The sequence below is a fragment of the Tetranychus urticae genome, chromosome 1, assembly GCF_039701765.1.
Source record: "Tetranychus urticae isolate SD_2017Ah chromosome 1, NJAU_TeUrti_SD_1.0, whole genome shotgun sequence".
Taxonomy (NCBI): Eukaryota; Metazoa; Arthropoda; class Arachnida; order Trombidiformes; family Tetranychidae; genus Tetranychus; species Tetranychus urticae.
In genome coordinates this window covers 14,637,353-14,657,246 of record NC_142958.1, presented here as the reverse complement: position 1 = coordinate 14,657,246, position 19,894 = coordinate 14,637,353, and the positions used below count along the sequence as shown (strand labels likewise).

General features: G+C 31.4%; 4 protein-coding genes across 5 annotated transcripts; 2 read left to right on the top strand and 2 right to left on the bottom strand.

Moving 5' to 3' along the window:
- The first annotated feature begins 1,971 nt into the window (after positions 1–1,971).
- Positions 1,972–4,244, top strand: LOC107367701 (uncharacterized). The gene is made up of 3 exons (XM_015935443.3): positions 1,972–2,292; positions 2,385–3,107; positions 3,189–4,244. The coding sequence occupies exons 2-3, from the start codon at positions 3,072–3,074 to the stop codon at positions 4,140–4,142; spliced, it is 990 nt and encodes a 329-aa protein (XP_015790929.2). The 5' UTR covers positions 1,972–2,292; positions 2,385–3,071; the 3' UTR covers positions 4,143–4,244.
- Positions 4,241–16,637, bottom strand: LOC107367700 (prominin-1-A). Of its 2 annotated transcripts, none has more exons than XM_015935441.3 (9): positions 16,569–16,637; positions 15,731–16,465; positions 14,768–15,341; positions 7,557–7,660; positions 5,295–6,752; positions 5,126–5,215; positions 4,920–5,050; positions 4,786–4,833; positions 4,241–4,692 (listed from the first exon to the last, which is right to left on the bottom strand). In XM_015935441.3, exons 2-9 carry the CDS (start codon positions 16,094–16,096, stop codon positions 4,527–4,529), a joined length of 2,937 nt encoding a protein of 978 aa, XP_015790927.2. In that variant the 5' UTR covers positions 16,097–16,465; positions 16,569–16,637; the 3' UTR covers positions 4,241–4,526. The 2 variants fall into 2 exon arrangements, with proteins under 2 accessions (XP_015790927.2, XP_015790928.2); XM_015935442.3 differs by having other exon boundaries at positions 15,731–16,462.
- Positions 12,522–13,953, top strand: LOC107367702 (uncharacterized). Its single transcript, XM_015935444.3, has 4 exons — positions 12,522–12,810; positions 12,867–12,970; positions 13,038–13,262; positions 13,549–13,953. The coding sequence occupies exons 1-4, from the start codon at positions 12,663–12,665 to the stop codon at positions 13,687–13,689; spliced, it is 618 nt and encodes a 205-aa protein (XP_015790930.2). The 5' UTR covers positions 12,522–12,662; the 3' UTR covers positions 13,690–13,953.
- Positions 16,638–17,285: 648 nt separating the features above from the next.
- Positions 17,286–19,766, bottom strand: LOC107367705 (transmembrane protein 185B). The gene is made up of 4 exons (XM_015935454.3): positions 19,448–19,766; positions 19,275–19,347; positions 18,027–18,856; positions 17,286–17,961 (listed from the first exon to the last, which is right to left on the bottom strand). The coding sequence occupies exons 2-4, from the start codon at positions 19,310–19,312 to the stop codon at positions 17,711–17,713; spliced, it is 1,119 nt and encodes a 372-aa protein (XP_015790940.1). The 5' UTR covers positions 19,313–19,347; positions 19,448–19,766; the 3' UTR covers positions 17,286–17,710.
- Between the last annotated feature and the right edge of the window lie 128 nt (positions 19,767–19,894).

Sequence of the window (19,894 nt, the reverse complement as noted above, 5' to 3'; positions counted from 1 at the left end):
CTGCTTGGCTTAACAAGACTAACTCAGTTTAAACAGCAGTTTATGATCATCTTGTTTTATAAATTGTCTCGGGATTATTGTGCTTTTATTGATCCAATCATTAAACGCGCTTTGAGCTAACAATGTTAGTCTTATCAAGCCTTTTCCTAGCCTAAAAATTTGCAAAAATTGATATTTTTCATAATCGGTAAACATAATCTATGTCATGTAATATTCAAATTGTTAGTTTCAAACATTTTTAGATACGGCAATTATTGGCTTATTAACCTGAGTTAAGATAAAAAATCAAAGCAGAAATATATTTTCAGTTTTAAATGGTTAATTATTAATTAACTCGGAAGCTGTGAAAGATCCAACCGATTAGATAAACCTTTGACTACCTAAATTTATTGTTGAAACTGATTCAAAGTTAGATTGTGAGAATATTGCTGATGATGTATCTATTAATGAGTTGATTACGGAAATATTAATAAATAATCAATTTACACTTTTGATGTTTTATAGCTTTACACATCCTCCATTGTTATAAACTTGAACATGATGGTTTATTCCATTATTACATAATCTCTTTAAAAACTATGAGAAACTTGAACGATAAAATATTGTATGTCGAATAAGGTGTATATATTGGCCTTCTGCAAGCCAGCAATCGGATAATTAGTGAAGTTGATTTATCCTTTCTCTATAAACTAACTAGGTCAGACGATCGCTCGCCAAAATCGGAGCGTCAGTAACGAATTGAATATTTTTTATTAGATTTAACAAAAAACGAAACTTAACTTCGAAAAAAGTCGATGCATAGTTTTGGTTAATGAATAGATTCAATTTATGAATTGGGCATCGAATGTATAATTCCTTTGCCACTATACATGTGGGGTTTTATTCAATATTTGTTTACTTTAAAACAAGTAAAATATTTTGGTTATAAAGATTGATAGCTGAGGTTTTTTGGGTTTACACTGAGAATACTTTCCCTGTCTATTGGGTGAGTTTGGATGAATGACTGAAGTTTACGACTGAAGGTGCGAAACGGGAATTTATGAGAAGTGGCGGAAATGAGATCAATACAAATGATAGGCAACAAAATTAACTTGAAATTACATTTAATGAACAGTCTAAGAGACCACAATATTTTCTAACTTTACTCATTGAGCGATGACGTCCGATTGCCTTACTTTTTTCTTGCTCTTCTTTCTAGAGCCTAAAATATCGATCTGCCATCTTGTTGATGTTAAAACATCAACCCATTGTTATACAGAGAAAAAGACGGTGAAGCGAAAGAAGATTCAACATTTCCAAGACGATTTTGTCGTAGTTAGAGCTATATTTTGATGACTATTATGATAATGATGTACGATCTACGATGATGTATCTTTTAGAAATTGAATCGAATATAACAATAATTTTCAAATGAACATCAAATGACCTTTAAAGTCGAAGGGAAAAATCCCGAAAAATGACGTGTGATGACCTTGAAAAGTTGATCGTTTCACTGTCTCAATATTTTCTGGCTAAGTGTCAAGTATCAAGTTTCTATGGTGTTTCATTCGTTAGATATCTTGTACACAGTAAAACAAAAAGTGGATTTTTGAAAAGGCATATCTGAGTTAAAATCTTCACTTCGTTTCACTACGCTCCGATAATTATGTTAAATCACCTATAAATTTTCATTGGCAAGAAAATTTAATTGATCTATGATAAAACATTAAAAGCCATTAAAGTTAAGATGCTTAGTAGGTATTGCCACAAAGTTAGACTCAACAAAAATAAAGTAACTAAATAATAATAGGATTGACTACCAACTGCTATAAAACGAACAGTCATGGTTGATTATTACATTCTAGTGCATAGATCATACTTTATAAAACAAATCATTTGAAAATTCACAAGTTTGAGGCATGTTCAGAATTTTCTAACATTTTGCGCAATTGATAGTTGCAAGCAAATATTTCAGCAGTTCACTGTTTGATTTCTATGAAAATACGCAGAAAGTAACAGTAATTTCGCCCGTTTCCCTGTTTTTTATCAAGAGTGTAGAAAATACTCTAATATTTTTCTATTGTTAATTTGTGTATACTTTGTTACATTTGGATATATTAATTTCTCATAGAAAATGTCTTTAGTCTATGATCTTATCGAAGCCAAATTGATAGTGCAAAATAGTCAACTTTCCAACGAAGAAAAGTTTTTTCTGCATTCTTTTTTTGAAAAAGTTGAGTGTTTGCTCGAGAATTTAAACTATAAAGAAGAAATCGCAGTGGATTCTACAGCTGCTGACAAGAAATAGTTACGGTAAGTTTTACAAATCACTCATTTGAGCACATACAGATTACATCAACAACTTTCGCTTGTATTTGACTGAATTTTCTCTCTGCAACTTCTAGGAAATCTTTGAGATTTTTATCCATGTATCATTGAACTTTCGCTGATGTCACACTCATCGTCTAGGATCGATTATTTTCCAGATAAAAAAAGAATCGAGATTATGTGTGTAGTTTATCAGATAATTAGTTGTACTCTACTTCATTTTGACTTAATACGAACTAAAATTGTAAAATGAACACAGGAACAATTGTAGAACCAAATTCAGACAAAAAATGACAAATTAGATTAAAAGATGCTTAATTCAACTTTTGGGTCGTTTCCGTTTATGTCTTTCGCTGTTTGTGCGCCATTTGAAAATTCTTTGTTTATTCAAACTAATTCAATTGTATAGATGAACAGATTTTATATAAACAAAATCATTGTTCTTTTTTTACTTTTTTTTGCCAACATGCCATTATATCCAACATTTAATGATTTAAAGCCTTAATTCGTGTGTTTAGTCATTAATTGTTTTCTAATAATGACAATTAAATGAAGATGAAAGTCTGAGTTGACCTGTTGCCTTAGATTATTTACAATTCAGAATAGAGTAGAAAAGGGAATAAAAACTTAGATAAGTAACGAGTTGATGAGTAAATTGCTGTCATTTTATCAAAACACCTAACCAAATTCAGTTGAAAATTTAAGATGTTCAAATGTGATATTTAACATTAACAAAACTGTAAGTGAAAAACTCGCGATTAAAGATGGATTGTTCAGATTTGATAGTCTACATCCAAAAGGTAAGCCATCTGTGAATCTGAGAAAGCCATAAGTAACTGTTTTGGACTGTGATTATAACTTTTGTCTCTTCTCTCGACCAGTCAATTTTTCCAAAATTCGTGTTCGTCTTCCTAGCCTTAAGTTACTCCAAATACCAATTTTCAGAAGGAATAATAGCAACTCAATTCATCACCAATGGGCACCAAAATGGACCCTTTGTCCCGGAATCTCCAGTCAGTTACATATTTGATTCCAAGTTATTAAGCCACCCATTAACGGCAGCTGATTTGTCAACAGTTGGTTCAGCCAGTTTTTTTCAAGATGATAATGTTCAACAAATGATACCATTGCAAGATGAGGTGGGAAAGACAATTGCCAAACAAATATTACAATCATTTCAAGTGAGAGATGAAGAATCTGAAGAAATTGATTCAAATCAAGATGGCCAAAGTGGAAATGGCGGGTTTAAAATTGTCCAAATGAAAGATGGTCTTCCCAAAGGAGCAATTTTAATCTACCGAGATGTCGATGGTAAAGATGCTGGTTCAATCTTTAAGAGTCTGGGTAAAACAAATGAGGTTAATAAGTACAATAGTGATGACGATGATGAAAACATTGGATCCATTGAATCTTCCAAACCAGGAACCTCTTTGATTAAAAAAATAATCAGAGGTGAAAATGGCGAGTTGACTGAAATTGGTTGGATTGAAGATGGTGGCCACAAAAAACACGGTTGGAAAAATGTATACCATAAAGATGAGTCGGGAGATTCCAAACCTAAATTTAATTTCTTCAAGAAGAAGGATTGGAAAGCAAGATTTAAGAATAATGAAAATTTGTTGAAGAAACATTTTATGAAAAAGAAGAAAGGTAAAAATCAACGAAAAAAACGTCTTCTTAAAAGCAAAGTGAAACCTGAGGAAGATCGAGATAATGACGACAGAATACCGATCGGTAATGGAAACAGGATTCCTCAGATCCTTTGGAGTTATTTATCAAACCAGAATGGACAAGATAATCTACCGATAGAAGAATTGAAAATATCCAAAGTTTAATTTTAAACTTGAGTCACCATTTCTGATTTTTATATTAATACCAAGGCTTATTATGAATAAACGGTGATGAAAAAATAAAAGAGTTGACTAATTTATCATTTCACTCAAAGTTGTATTTTTTATTCATTTTCCACAACTTTCATCGAAGATTTGTTTTGAATTTGAATTAAGAAATAAAATTATGAATAGAAGTAATACAGAAATGAAGATAATGGATTAAATCAAACAAAAGTAGAGTGATAATGAAATGAGAGTCAGAATGAGTTAAAATGAATTTATAGATAAAAGAAAGTAAATGGAATAAAGAGAAAAGGTGAAAGATTGGCGATAATTTGGTAGCGATTTTGTATCGTTTTTGAACTCTACAAGTTAGTTTGGTTCAATTTAGTTGTTGAAATTGTAAGGTGGAGGACGAGTATACATATGAGGTGGGGAAGTTGCTGAGGTTATCCAGTTTTCTTCAGAGTGTGGTGCACTAGGTGCAGATGAGTTTTGATACATTGGTGGGTTGCGTCTAGCTTCATAAGGTATATCGGTTTGTTTTACGACTCTGTAGATAAAAGAGTAGAAAATTAATTATTAAAAAAATGTCAAGAATTAAGATTAAATTTCAACGATTAGCTGCTCAATTTTTAATACATACTGTGCCAAGGGAATGTCATCTTCTTCAAAATTTTCCAAAGTCACATCACTAAATAAAAAAATGAAAGTCATTAATATGAGTCAAAAAGGATATAAATGTTAGTAAATTAATGGCAAATTTTTGGCTCCACTTACGCGTCTAAATCGAGATGACGACGAGCTTTGGGTCGTTTTAATTTGCGAAATAAATTAGCCAAAATTGACGCACTTAGAGTGGCAGGTAATAATAAAAGAATTGCTGATCCCATACTAAACCAGTATCCATTCTATAAATAGTAATGAAAATACAAGAGTTATTAATCACGAGTCGTTTAAGAAATGACATGAAAAAATAAACTTACATATGGAAGGACAATCTCTTTACAAATAGCAATTGTTGTTGCGTTAATGGCTCGACTTACAGGTTCACATCTACCAAGTTGACTTTCAACCTAACATGAGATGAAAAAAATTAGATTTATCAAAATATGGAATAAATGATTGAAAAACAAAATTAAGTTTGATACTAACCTGATCAAACACATGCTGAGCATACTGGTCAATTAATGCTCCTAAATCATTAATAAAGTGTTCAGCATCTTCTTTAATAGCATTTTTACCATTCTTTTCAATTAAGTATTGTGCACTCTTAGCTTGCTTTATTAGGATTGTAAGAGCATCTCGAATTCCTCGGCTTCCATATGAAGATTTGTCTTTAATTTTTTGAGCTGCTCTATTCAACTTGGATAACGAATCCTGAACTTCTTTCAGCTGATTATGATAACCATCCAATATGATGCCAATATCTGCCAGCTCTGCGCTATAACTTATTTGTGATGTCGGTAGTTTTTTGGCCTCTGCCTTAAGCTCAATTGAAACATTATGCAAATCCAAGGGGGTAATCTTTTGATACATTAAGTTGGAAAAAGATGAAAAATTGAGGTCATCTAGATTGCTGTCTTTTAACCTTTCCAGTAAAGAGGTGGCTTTATGTGTGAGTATAACAATTGAAGATGGGTCAAAGTTAACATTATCAAGAAGACGCCTTAATCGAGCTTCAATCTTGTATCTGCCCTTAAATTCAAGTACATTACTTAAATTAAAACCAGCGATAATCTTATTATTGGGCAATTGGATGGAATTGTATTTATTTGGTTGTAAAACATTGTATAAGCTGGAATTTTGATGACAACGTGCGATAACATCAGCAATGTTGGGTTTAATTCCTCTGATCAAAGCAACTTGATCAATCGATTTACTAATTGTTCCATCGTCTAGTTTTTTCTGTAAAATAGCCATCAATTGACGGGTTTGTGGTTCTTCAGGATGTTCAAGGTAATAACAGCCAACTCTATCAACTACCGATCCAGTAATGAAAAAAATTATAGTAGCTAGCATTAAAATTGCAAAAAGCAGGAAAACATGACAGATTCCAAAACGGAAAGGACAAGCGGTGGGAGGTTTAACCCGACGGCTACGATATTCATGGTAAGTGGGTTGTTTTTTACAGACACCGCATAGTAAACCAATTGAATAGGCCAACATAATGGTGAAAACAAGTGTTGTTCCTCCAAGGCAGCCAAGATTACGATAAACATCATATTTAATGAGAAACTGTGAGCCAACATCAATATTGTGTTTACCATTTTCAATATCTTCATCTGGCAGGTTAAGAAGATTGTTAATGTCATCGGCAGTGGAAGACAAATCGCGTCCCACTAAACGAATCTGCTTCTTAATTTCAGGTATTGTACCATTGACGGCTTGTTGAATTTCAAAGCTAATACGGTCAAAAGAGCTTTTCCCTTTAAGTACTTCATTTACAATTCCAGCTTTGAGAAGTTGTGAGATATTTGATATAACCGGAGACAAATCAGGAAGATTATTCAATTTAGCTGAGATTTGGAATCGCGATAATTTATTTCTGTACTTTTGCTCCAACTCAATGCAAATGGGATCACGACAGTTTTTCAGCACATTTTCAAGACTCTGTAATTGAAACAAAAGAAGGTAAAGTTAGAAAGAGATGAAAAAAAGAAGAAAAGACAGAAAACTTGTTGAACTACTGTACATGATCAATTGAAGGTAAAGAAAGAAGAGTCCAAATTACAGTTATAATGACTTAAGGCACAACTCATTAACTGATGATTCTGAGTGCTATCATTAACTACCATCAGGATGATCGTCAAAACAACATCATCCGCAAAGATCAGATCAGGTCAGAAAAGAGGTAAAACGAGAATAATTCATTTGAAGGCAAAAAAACCTATCCTTTTCAAGAACAACTATTAACAGCTTTAATTGCCATTGACTATTAGCAGAAAACTGTTTTTGTAAATTATAACTCTTTATCTGATTGAGGTTTGATTTGTTTTTTTCTGTTACTTTTAAGTTCAATATAATAAAGTTATATATCAGACAGTAGTTATAATCTTAATTGATCCTGATTGTTTATTGTCAAGTTGAGTAACGAGAAATAATGGTTAACTAATGACGAGTGTCAATCAATAGGTTTCAATAAATTGATGATTATTGATATGAAAGAACATTGAATTGGTAAAAAATCACAGTTAACATTGAGGTCACTGAATTTTGTATAAATCAATGTGGAAATCGGAAGTTTGATTAGCTTTGTGTAGGTTGTTATTATAAATGATTGGATAAAATAGTCATTAAAATTGAATTTTTGAAGCAAACAATGAAATTAACAAAAAAGACAATTGGCTAATAAAATGACAGTCAAATGATCATGTTCAGTTTAATCAGATAAATTGATTGCAATTAACTTCTTACTTTTCGCTTGTTTTCCAATCCAACAGCAATTCGTTGAACATCATTCTTGAAAACCGCCATATGATCAGACAGTTCCGTTAAATCGCGATGAATGTCATCCAATTCTGAAAGTAAAAGATGAATAAAAAAATGTTATTGCCTAAAAGTAATTGATATCGATCATAATTAAAGAAAGTCTTGTGAATGAAATTGATCGGAGAAGGAGATGAAAAGAAATTAAATTAAATTGAAAATTGATAGAGCCAGATTCAAGGATAAATTTAGCTTTTTCAAGAAATCATTTTTTAAAATTATTGATTTGATTCATTTTTTCATTCACATTTGAAGTCAAGCTAAAGGTAAATGTCATCATTCAAGCTTGATATTTGTAATTATTTAAAGGGTTAAACATTGATTTTCAACTGTTTGTAAAGAGAGTGAAAAGTTGACAAACATTTGAAAAGGTCAATGGATTAATCTGGACCATGAATGGCTGTATAAAGTTAGATGAAAAGTAACAGTATAATGGATACAAGAATCACGCGTTTAAGATTACGATTGTTTCAATTAAAGACATTTGATTATTTGATTTCACTCTTCAATCAATAGCAAGTCTCAATATCAAGCTATCAATTTTCTCGCTGCCAATGCTAAAAACAAACTTGAAAACCTTTTTTCAATGCTTTCATTTATTATTGAATTGATTTGAGTTGAGGCCAGGAACAAGGCCAAGATTCTGAAACCTCTGAACTCTAATAGGAAATCAACATACCAAATTAATGGTCAAACTGAGATGTGAAATGAATTATTGGCAATTCATTGATTGAAAAGAATGATTTATTGTTGCGAGACAATAAAAAAGGTGAAGAGAAATTTTTCAAACTTAACAACTCTTTCTTCCTCCATGCTTCACACAATGGAATAAAAGTTCAACAGATTATTTGGAAGATAAAAGTTGATGAAGAAAAGTGTAAAATTGAATAGCACTTGGTGAACAAGCAACTTGAGTCTATGTTGGCAGATAATTATGAAAGACTGTTCAGTGAAGGGCTAAAGATTGGCTAAAAGAGAAGCAGAAATGAATTGAACGCCCAGGCAAATGAAAAGGTTGATAATGAGCTCAACAAGGGGTTTGATAGAGCTAGAGGCGCACCCAAGTACCAGGTTCAACTGTATTTGCATGAAAAGTGCTGTTCATCACCATGAAAAAAATAAACATTGTTTTCCATAACCCATTATTATTGTAATAAACAGAGTTATAAATTGCTTCATGAAATAGACGAGCATTTTTCACTTGTAAGCTATTTAAATCAATTAAAGCTTGAGGTTTACATTGGTTTAGTTCCCCCTGAAAATTGAACACAATTCAACACAAGAGTTCAGCCATCAATGATAAACAAATCTTAGATAAATAAATAGACGATAAATTTTGGATGAAAGATTAATTGTTGTTATTTGTATTTGATTTTGTGAGATGATTATGTCAATCAATTGAAGAGCATTTCTGTTTATTTTGACGGTAATGCAGCTTAATTCAAGATGAATAGACTCGATCATTTATTACAATTATCAATATCCAAGTTAATTGTGATTGAATGACATAAAATGCTCTCAAGATTTGCTTAAACCTTATACAAAGTAAGTTGATTAAATAGACAACAGATGACTCTTGACTACCTTTAAATTGTGATTTGAATCAACAATCTTTTTTTCACATTCATTTATTGTCAACAAAAGATTCAGTGAACCATTCAGATTTTAAAATGTTCACACCAACATCATGATTGTTAGTTTAAAACATATGAGAATCAAGGAGAAGAGTTGACTCATTCATTCAGTCTTTTCAGGGTCAGAATTTTAAATCTAAAGACAACCTTGCAGGATAGACATTCAAATTCAAGAAGATCAAAATAGTCAATTGATAATCAATCATGTTAATCACAAAGATTTTTACAGTCAAAGGACTCCAACCATTCGTTTAGGAATAAAACAGAGTTTGTTTTGAAAGATATTTAGCTAATGATTAAAATTCATCCAATGATTAGCTATTAGCTGAAAAATATAGACTTCAAAAACGCAGATTGAGTTGAAATTGGTGAAACAGGAAACTGATGTTAATTTGGTGGAAGTGTAAATTGAAATTAATAATTTTTATTGCTAATCAGTTTCAACAGATTCATTTTAAACAAGCAACTCCGAGTCTAGTAACAGATTCAGTAATTATGTGAAATAAACACAGAAATGACTGATTGATTGTAAACCTTGATTATCGTGGAAACGAGGAAATCTTGGAAAAGGATGAAATTTTGAAACAAACATTTTTTACAAAAAAATTGTAGGAAGAGGAAGAAAATAGTGAAAATATAAAAATCAATAGATAACCATTTCATGTTAGCACAATTAAAAGTGAAATTGAAAAGATTGTAAAAATTGTCAGATGAAAAGATACATTTACAATGAGCAAACACGATGAACAAAAAATGAATTCAGAGTCAGACCATTGAAAGGTTAAGAAAGTCAATTAAGGTGTAAAGCCGTTTGACATAATGAAAAGAGGACAAACGAGACAAAAGGATGGTCAGAATGTTTTGTAGAAAATATTTCCATGCAAACGACATGAGAATTTTTTAGAGGCGAAAAAAGCATGATGAGTTAAATAGAAGGAAGGAAATTTAGAGAAATTATTAAGAGGAAAAACAAACGATCCAGTAAAAGACATTATGATAAGCATTGAAAAAAGCATATTCAACGCAAGGTTCCTTTAAAGCTACAAGTAATTCAAGAAATGAAAGGTTTATGCAAGAAAGAAATTATTTTGCATAAGTTTGACCGGAAGTTTTCGTGCGGAACGAAAAAAAATCAAGATTAATTTTAAGAGGTTACTCAGATCATTATTTGTAATAACATTTTTTTTCGGATTGGACAATGAATTAATCTTTGAAACTCATGCATTAACAGGTCGACTATCATTTGAAGGTAACTCTTTTTTTGACCGAAATTGGGTTTTCAAGAAACATGACATTGGATGGTGCAAAAGGATGAAGGAGGGAATCAAGGATGAATTTATTCAAGTGATGAATTTTCAACGGTTCTAGAGATTGATGATAATCCTGTTGAGAAGAAGCTTCTTATCTTGCAAAAAAAGCAAGAAAGTACAAAGTAACCATTTTGTTACAGAGTTGACAGATTGACTAGAAGTGCTGGTGAGTTAGTTTCTTGGTGTAAGTTACAATTGAACTTGAAGGAGGTGGAGGAGGAAAAGCAAGATGATAATGATGATGATTAAATAGAGGAATCTGAAACCAGAAAGTCTGACAGTTGAGTCAACAATCAAGAACCAGTGTAACAACTTGAGAAAATATGAGTAGAGAAAAAAATGAATGCACGAAATTGAAATAAGAAACAATGAAAACTACATTTCAACGTTTTCTTAATTTAGTCAGATGAAGAGGACAGAGACACAGAAAGATCAAGTAAAGATGTGAACCAAATTTTTTTCACCTTCAATAGTTTTTTCAGATCATTTAGGTTATTCATTGGAAACACTAGTGGGTCAGAAGTGACTAATTGGATCAAGTTTCAGGACATTCAGAACTAAATCAATTAATCAGAAAATCAAGCTTAATTCAATTTATTTCTAGTTTTTTTCACTTGTTCTTCACCACTAAATCAAGTCAGATTGTCACAGAAATTATTTTTGATTTCAAATATCTAATTTAGATATTAAAAAAATTGAAACACCAAAAAATAGATAGAATTCAGAAGAAATTCAGATTTCAGGGTTGAGTTTAGTTGGTCATTTTAGTCGGCATTGATTTGGTACAATCATTTATCATTGCAAGGATTTGATTTTTCTTGAGAGTCTTTTACAGTTTGTGAAAAGTTGTTTTACTCAAATTGCTCAACAGTTGTTTTCATGAAACAGCCAAAACTCTGAACAATTGATAAACTCAATTAACAGCAAATTGAACAGGTTGCCAATGCCTACAATTATTGAACTGTAGGTAACAAAGATGAGTTCAACCTGAGTTTCGTGCAAATAAAAACAATCAATTGAAAGTTATTGCAGATAAAATATTACAGCAATTTTTTGTTGATAAAATAGACTGAAAATAATGTAACTGCAACAATTAAGAGTAAAAAGTAGTTCAAAATTAACAGAAAGGGAACATCGTTGTTCAATAGAAAGCTGAGGATAAATTATGGGTCAACATTCAATTGCATCAAGTTTTCATCTCTAAATTTCCTGACTTAAAAAATGATCATTTGTTCATTATTTGAATGGTGAAAAAAATGTCAACAATTAAAGCGGTAAAACCAAATTTTAAATGATTCATTTTTCTTCATCAAATGAATGAACAAAAAGTCTTTTGCATTTGATGACAATTAAGTACATCTTTATGACGTTCATTACAACCTAATGAAGAGACTGAAAAGAGCAACAAAAAAATGAATTATCAAGTTTACATAAAAACGACTAATCAAAAGAGATTAATTCAGATTAATGTTTGACTACAATTGCAAATGAAGATTTGAATTGAAGAGCAAACAAATCAAGGTGGTTTGATGAGCTCATTGATTGGAAATTGATTGGAACAAAATGTAAGGTTGAACTGAAAAAATCGCAATCATTTGAAATATATGCAAACAAGGAAAAGATTGGAGAAAAATTATGGAAATGTTTCCCTCATGAGTAATAATCTAAGTTCAATATTGATTCAGATGGAACCTTGGTTTACAGTTGATGATCAACTAACCGAGTAACTAATGGACAAGAGTTAAATATCCATTTGTATTATTAAACATTTTTGCACAATAAATAATATTAAAAATCCTTTTGGTACACAAGTCATTATAAATATTATTTTTTGGACCATTCTGGTGACTGTGTCAACAAATAATAATGGGAGGTAAATTGAGGTGAAAGAAAGCGATTCAAATTTAAGTATAAAATATGATTTTCCAATGAGAAATTTGAATCAGTTCAATTTGAAAGTCTGATCAGACTGATAGTGACTTTGGACAATTTTAAGTGCAAAGTTGATTATAAAACAGTTTCAATTGGATTATTGATGACAATCTAAACAAGTTTTATTTTTGCTCTGTTGTTAAATTAATTTTGAAAAAATGACTCTCAACGTATATGGAACCATTGGTTTAATTGTGATTACTCTAGCCTTATATGCAGTTACCGTTGAAGGTAATTGTATGGCAGGAATGAGTAAAATGAATCCAATCAAGAAAGCTGGTGGAATTACATACAAAGACATGTGTGGTATGTAAATCAATAATTAATCAATTCAACAACTGATCATCTTATTTTGTCCAAAGGTAATTGTAAGTTGAAGGTAAATCAAGCTGATATCAAGGCTGCAATTGAAAAAGGAGGTAAACCATTGTTGGATAAAATTGCAAGCTTGTTGGATTGTAAAGAGGTTTGTAAAAATTATTTTTTTAGTGAAAAGGTTATTTGTTTCTAATTGTGATTATTTAATTATCTAGAAAACCGAATTGTCTGAAGGATTGCTATCAATTTTTGCGACTTGTTTGGCTAAACTGCAGGATGGTAAACCAATGTGTGAAAAAAACACCTTCGATGACTTTAGCCAATGTGCTCAAGACGAAGCAAAGGCCAAGGATATCATGAGAAAAGCAATGGCTTGTTGTAATAACCCTGGATTCGTCGAAATATACAAAATCGTAGAATGCCTCATTCTTGAAACAACGGTAAGTTCATGATAAATCAGGGTTAAAATTATCGATGGCCAACTATCAATGGTTACAAAATTTGAACCAATTTAGTTAAGAAACTAACAAAAGCTTTCAATGCTTTGAATCAACTTCAATTGCAATCCTTTTCAACTTTTAAATTATCATTGATAAATGGTTAAGCAATTTGATATTTCAACCTTCAAGTATTTAACGTAAAATTGAGTTGAATTTAGAATTGAAATTCTAGCTTCAATCATCTAAATTTGATTTTTTTGTAATTCTTGTTTTTACTCTTTAACAGGGTGGAATGAAGGAGAAAAATTTGATTGGCGATAAAACAATGGCGGAATGGAAAAAGGCTAAACTCCAGTGTGAAGCTGCAATTAGTGGCCATAAGGAGTTACACGCTCTTTTGCTGGATTACTTTAAAAATTGTGGTTAAACGTTTTCGGAAATAATCTCTCAATAGGTTCAATATAGATTCGATGAAAAGTGCTAAAATAAATCGAACTATTTTTCAATGGAAAAAACTTAAGGTGCAACATTTTCTCAGAAATTTGATAGGTAAATAATTTGATATCAGGTATTGAATTGAAAATAAGTGATTCAACGGAAAGGTTACCAAATAATTGTGACAGAGGTAATTTAATCGAATCAAATTGTATAAACTTTGATAGATAATAAATTATTTATGGACAATTGAAAAGTGAACGAAAAGCAATCAATGACAATGTAATTGTTTTGGATACAGATGATCTTATAAGGCAAACAGAATGAAAACACATGAAATTAGCTTTTTATCGCAAACTTTGTTGCTACTTTTTTACCTAAAATAGACAACTAATAATGAAGCTTTATGACAATTTTGTTTGATTAGTAATTTAAGTTGGAAGATAAACAGTTAGTAACAAAAGATATACTCATCAAAATGAATTGTCATTTGCAAAAAGTTGACGGAAACTGTTTCTGAAAATATAATAACAGAAGGTTTTGAAGAGGGGAAAGAATGAAACAGAAAATGTGTTTTTTCATATTTCATGATAGAAATGGTTGCTTTTGAATTTAAATATACAATCCTGAAGTCAACAACCAAGAAAACAAAAACCAGAAGTAAAAAGTTGCCTGGGAACAAGTTAATTATTTAAAGTTTAAGAAGAAACTGTAAATTGAGAAGGTAATCTTAAATCATCCATGAACCAGGGTAATCAAATTTACTTAAATTAAAAGCAATAAGAGATAATGATGAAAGAAGAAGAAAAGGGTGGAAAGTAAATAAACATGAATAAATGAATGAGACTATCCATGAACTTGAGAATCAAATGTGAATGAAAAAGCAAAAATTGTTTCAAAGTTGGGTACAAGTTTGATCAATTTGAACGTGATTATCAATAATCTGGTATAATTTAAGAGTCTGGTTAACTGTAATAAAAACGTGTTATGAATTGATGAAAATTAAAGCAACAATTTGGGTGTAAATAAAAATTGCTTTGAATTGTGTGAAAAGGATCAGTTTAACTCACTTGAAACAATTGCGGTCAAGTTTTCCAATGAGATGGCCTTTGTGTGTTGAGCTAAGCGATTTTTAACAATTATACCACTTCTATCTAGACTATTGTCCAATTCTTGTTCGAGTTGGCGAAAATTTGTTCGTAGAAGAGTGTTGACTTCAAATTGTGTCTTATTCAAGTACAATTTAATGTCATCCAAACTTTGGTTGAGTGTTCGGGGTAATTGGTTAACACCGTTGTGAACATATTCGTTTGTAACAAAGGCGCAGATCACAAAAAAAGATACCAACAAAAGGATTATGAAAAGTGTAATACTACAGATTGATCTTGAACATGAATCTAATCCTTTCTCAATCTTATACTTGGGTTTCTTTTTCTTTGCTTGATGACCTGGAGAACCAGCGCTCGATGAAGATGAGGTGATATACAGAACTGGGTCTCGGTTGTGAGTGTGTTTGGCACGTTGATTGCTTGATGATATTTTACAGCAACAGCAGCATAGTAAAAAACCTAGTAATGGCACAATGATAGACAAACATATTGCTATGGTTGAGGTGAGTATTATACCCCAAAAATGAGTGAAAAGCTGAAAAAGAAGGAAAAGAAATGAAATTAGAATATGGTCAGCATAGGTAAGAATCGAGCGCAAGTAAAAGGTGTACTTGAATGTTACAGTTTGAAAACAATTGATGCATCACTTGAGCAAACACCTCTTTGATTTGAATGATAAAAATTTCATGATTGTTCAATGATCAATCGAAATCATTATATTAAAACCTTTTTGTTTACGGTCAAGGTCAATAATGATTATTAAGAGTATAGTGAATAAGTGTGCTATTAAGACAATCATGAGTGACCAATATCTAACGATGGCTGATGTAAGACTGATGTAATCTCAACGGGTAATAAAAGGGTACACACATCAAGAGATGATCAATTGTTTGCCAAAATGTTGTTTACTTAATTGCTTCTCACCTTTAACTGGTTCTCCTTAACATGTTCCACAGGATTATCAAAAAGTTCCTCTTTAATGAACCCTGGAGGCATTCCTGGTGGCTGAATCCAATTCATTAACAATTGCGTTAAAAGATAAAGATGTTCCATTCCTTTAGCATGGAAACCAATGGAATTGTCAAACCACCATTTTGCTTGAGATACTTCAAATTTGGGCGAAATGAAATTGATATGAAGCCATGGTTGATCTAGATTGTCCTCCTCTGCTGACTTATCATCACTTGACCCAATAGAATCAATTTCATCACTCAACTCACGGCTAACGCTATATTTTATGACTGTTGTGCCAATTAAAAACCAAATCGTTAAACTAACGAGAGGATTCATTATTTTTGTAACAGGAAGTGGCTTGAAACTTCAATAGATATCATTAATAAATAGAGGAAAAAAGGATAAACAGTATGGAAAAGAAAAGACTTTAAATCTTTTCTAAGATGAGCAACTTGTGTGTTAGATGACGATAGATGAAACCAAAGTAAACAATAACTGATAAACACCAAAGTATGGTTAATCACATAATGGAATGATGGAATTAATTACAAGTTATGGTAAAGCAAAGGTTAATCCACTGATAATGAAGCCAGAAAAATGGAGATACAAGGAGTCAGGTCAGGGCCCTGGAATGGTGGTTAACAGATATTTACACATTTAAGATGAACACATCCTCACACTTTGGTGGCCCATAAAATTATGCTACTAATTTAAAGAAAGAAATGACCAATTAATTGATTGACATAACGTTATCCATAATGATAGATACATAGATTAATGAGTAAACACATTTTAAAACATAACATACCTAAAATGAATACAATTAAAGGAAGAAGTGAGAGAGGAAAAATTAAAGTACAATGATCTTTTACTGAAAGCAACAAAAAGCTTTAGTTAAACCCAGATGGGTTGAGCAAGAACTGGAGACCTTGCCATCTAGTGCGCTTTTAATGTACTAACAACGAAAAGGCTGAATGAATTGTATTTATCAGTTGTTCATTTGATTATTATTGTTCAATTAAGTTAATTTTCCATTTTTATACATAAGTAAACATTTAAATGATTGAGTAAAAGTTACTTTATTTCCATCTTTTCTTATAATAAGATTTAAATAACTTGATCATTTCATGCTTTGTATTGTTTCATTCAACATTGATCTTGATTTTCCATCACTGAATTAAACTCTTTTAAATCGTGTTTAAACAAATTCACTTTTGTTTCATCTCAATTCACTATATCGGGATTTCATGACCGTGACAAAAGTTTATTTTATACGCTTACTTTTACCATCCATGTTATCAGTTACGCCAAAAGTGTTTTATTGTAATACTATTTTTCAATTCGTTTGCAAATGATACTTTAATTACTTGACAATCTTTCAAAATTAAAGCTAATAATTAGTTAATAGTCAAGTTTAAAGGATGAACTGAGACAGTCAATTTGATACTCTTGTTTGTGAGACTGGGAAACAAAGAGTCGGATAATTTTTACAATTTTGAAATGATGAATGTTACATGTATTGATGTTATTGATGTTCATTGTTTATTAAGTTATAATTTGTGTGTAACCTTGAATAGATGGGTATTGTGTTTATGCATACAACATAATCTAAATGATTTGATTTGGATATTTAGTGTAGTCCAAGTCAAATAAATTTACAAGCAGACCATTTGCATAAAATGAGGTACAAAGGGTTGGTATTGTTAATGAAAATGAAGATAAACATGGTGACCAGTTGATACATTTTTGCGATTTGTCCGTCTCGATGTTAGTTAATATTCCATACATTATCTTTCCATTAAAACCAATTGTTGAAGTTAGTTCAGTCTAGAAATCAAAACATTGCCTCTTGTTTTCGTATTTGTCGCTCATCATTATTTCAGTCAGTATTACAGCAGATTCTTCAATACTCGACGGAAAGTTTATGAAATAAATAATTATTTAATTTAATTAATCAGGCGATTCAAGTGTCATAATCGGCATCATTATTTTCTTATGGTTCATTTTGAATCGACTCTTTTCACTGGAACCAGTCGCAGGATTGCCAGCAGAAACTTGATCAGATTCAATTGCACTCTGACTGCCATGGGGACTACTTAAACTATTGTTTTGTTTATTGAAGGAAATGTTTCCATACTCTCTTAAACATGGACAAACAGAGAGAAGAAAACTGCAAAAGTCTTTCCTCATGCCAAACCACCCTAAAAGTGAAGAAAAATAAATTAGAAAAGAATTCTTCGTAAAAAATTAGAAAAAAGAAACTTACATTGATTGTTTCCCTTACTATTGAAAGAGAGACAAATAAGAATAAGAAAAGCAAAATAGAGAGGAATACAAATCGTAAAGTAAGATGGTCTAATATGATCGATGATGGGAGCGTGAAGAAGAGTGGGTCGAAGAGGTGGGAAGGCGTAATCAGACGTGGTGTCCAATTTGTTGGAAAGTAGAACCAGAAAAATGAGGAGTGGAATAACCACTAAAGAGTAAGAAATGGCTGAATGTATGCTGGCTTTTCGTTGCTCTATGGCAACCTCAGGAGTTCTTAATAAAATTGCAGCAAATATGAGAGCATACAGGACAGCAATGATGGCGAGACACATTACAATCCAGAAAGGAACAAAAACAACTACCCAGGACCAATTAATAAAACGATCTAAACGAAGTGCAATGAAAACAAATTGAAGCACGTTAACTGCACAGAAAACTTCCAATTCAAAGGCACGATCATTTTTGAAGGCCCAAATACAAATGGCTGTTGAAAGGAGAGAAATAAATATCAACGGGATAAATGCCAGTATCCACATGTGTCTACCAGATTCGAGTTTATCACAGACAAGCAATTCAAACATAAGAAGTAATAATTGAAGAGATAAACTGATTAGCATAGATTTAAAGTGAATGTAGGATGATTCACTGAGCCTGTATTCAGGATTTTTAATCCATACTAAAGAGCCGATCACCGCACCAAGGATAACTAAACATTTCCAGATCCATAAAGGCATGAAAACAAGCCAATAGCTTATAGTTATGGTACCATCTAGTCGAAAAGCGAATAGAATGCTAAATAACAGGAGACAGGTGTATACCACGAAATTACTGAAAAAGATAAATTGAAAGAGTTTAAGCAACAAAGTCAGTTTTCTATGAAAGTATTGAGATGAATGACGGGTGTTTTGACGAATAATACGAAACAAAAAATAGATTATGTCTGCTTCAAATAAAGTTATAAATTCATTCAGGAAAAGTATTGAATAAACAGAAAAGTAAAAAGAGAGCAGCGCTTTTTACTAAAGCTATTCAACTAATACAATAACAGTTGCTAATCATAACCAGATGTAATTTTGTACAAAATCAATCAAGTTGTCTGTTTCACATGTTTTCTTAATGTGATTCTTTTCTTTCTTAAGCACAACGAGAATGATTGTAAATCGTTTCGAGAAGCGTCAAAGTCAAAACCAAACAATAACATCAATGAGATTTATTTTGTGTCGTGATAATCCGTACTGGTACTTACCTAGGATTGAATTCCTGTAGTAACTCTTGAAGATTCATTACCGGCCAATTTTATGTGTTAATTTTGGTTTGTTCTGAATTTTGGAAGTCAATACAATATAGATAAAATGTATTAGAAACTTATCACAATAGCAATATGTCAAAACATGGTAGGATAAAAGAATAATGATTTACCTTGCAAAATTGATCAACGTAGTATAAATAAAAATTGAAACAAAACCTTAACAATAAATTCGTTAAAGTTTCTTTAAAAAACGTCAATTTAGTCCATAATCAATAATTTTGTTAACTTCAATAATATTGAGAGACAGTGCTCGATAGAGGAAAAATCCATCAGTTCAGAATTAATGGATAAGAAACAGCTTGCTTCACAAATATAATGTTTTAAGACATTTGAGTAGATGACAAGGTTAACAAATAAGTAACCCACAAATAATTTATAAATATCAATTAATGTACAAATAATTAAAAAGGATCAACATGAAGTTACCAGAGATAGTCTGTGAATTTTCTGAAAACACTAGACATAAAGCCAGCCATTTCCAGTCAGCTGAGTTAAAGCTTGACTAAAGCCGGCTAAAAGAAGCTGAATCGTGCCAAACTTAAAAGTTGAACTGAAAA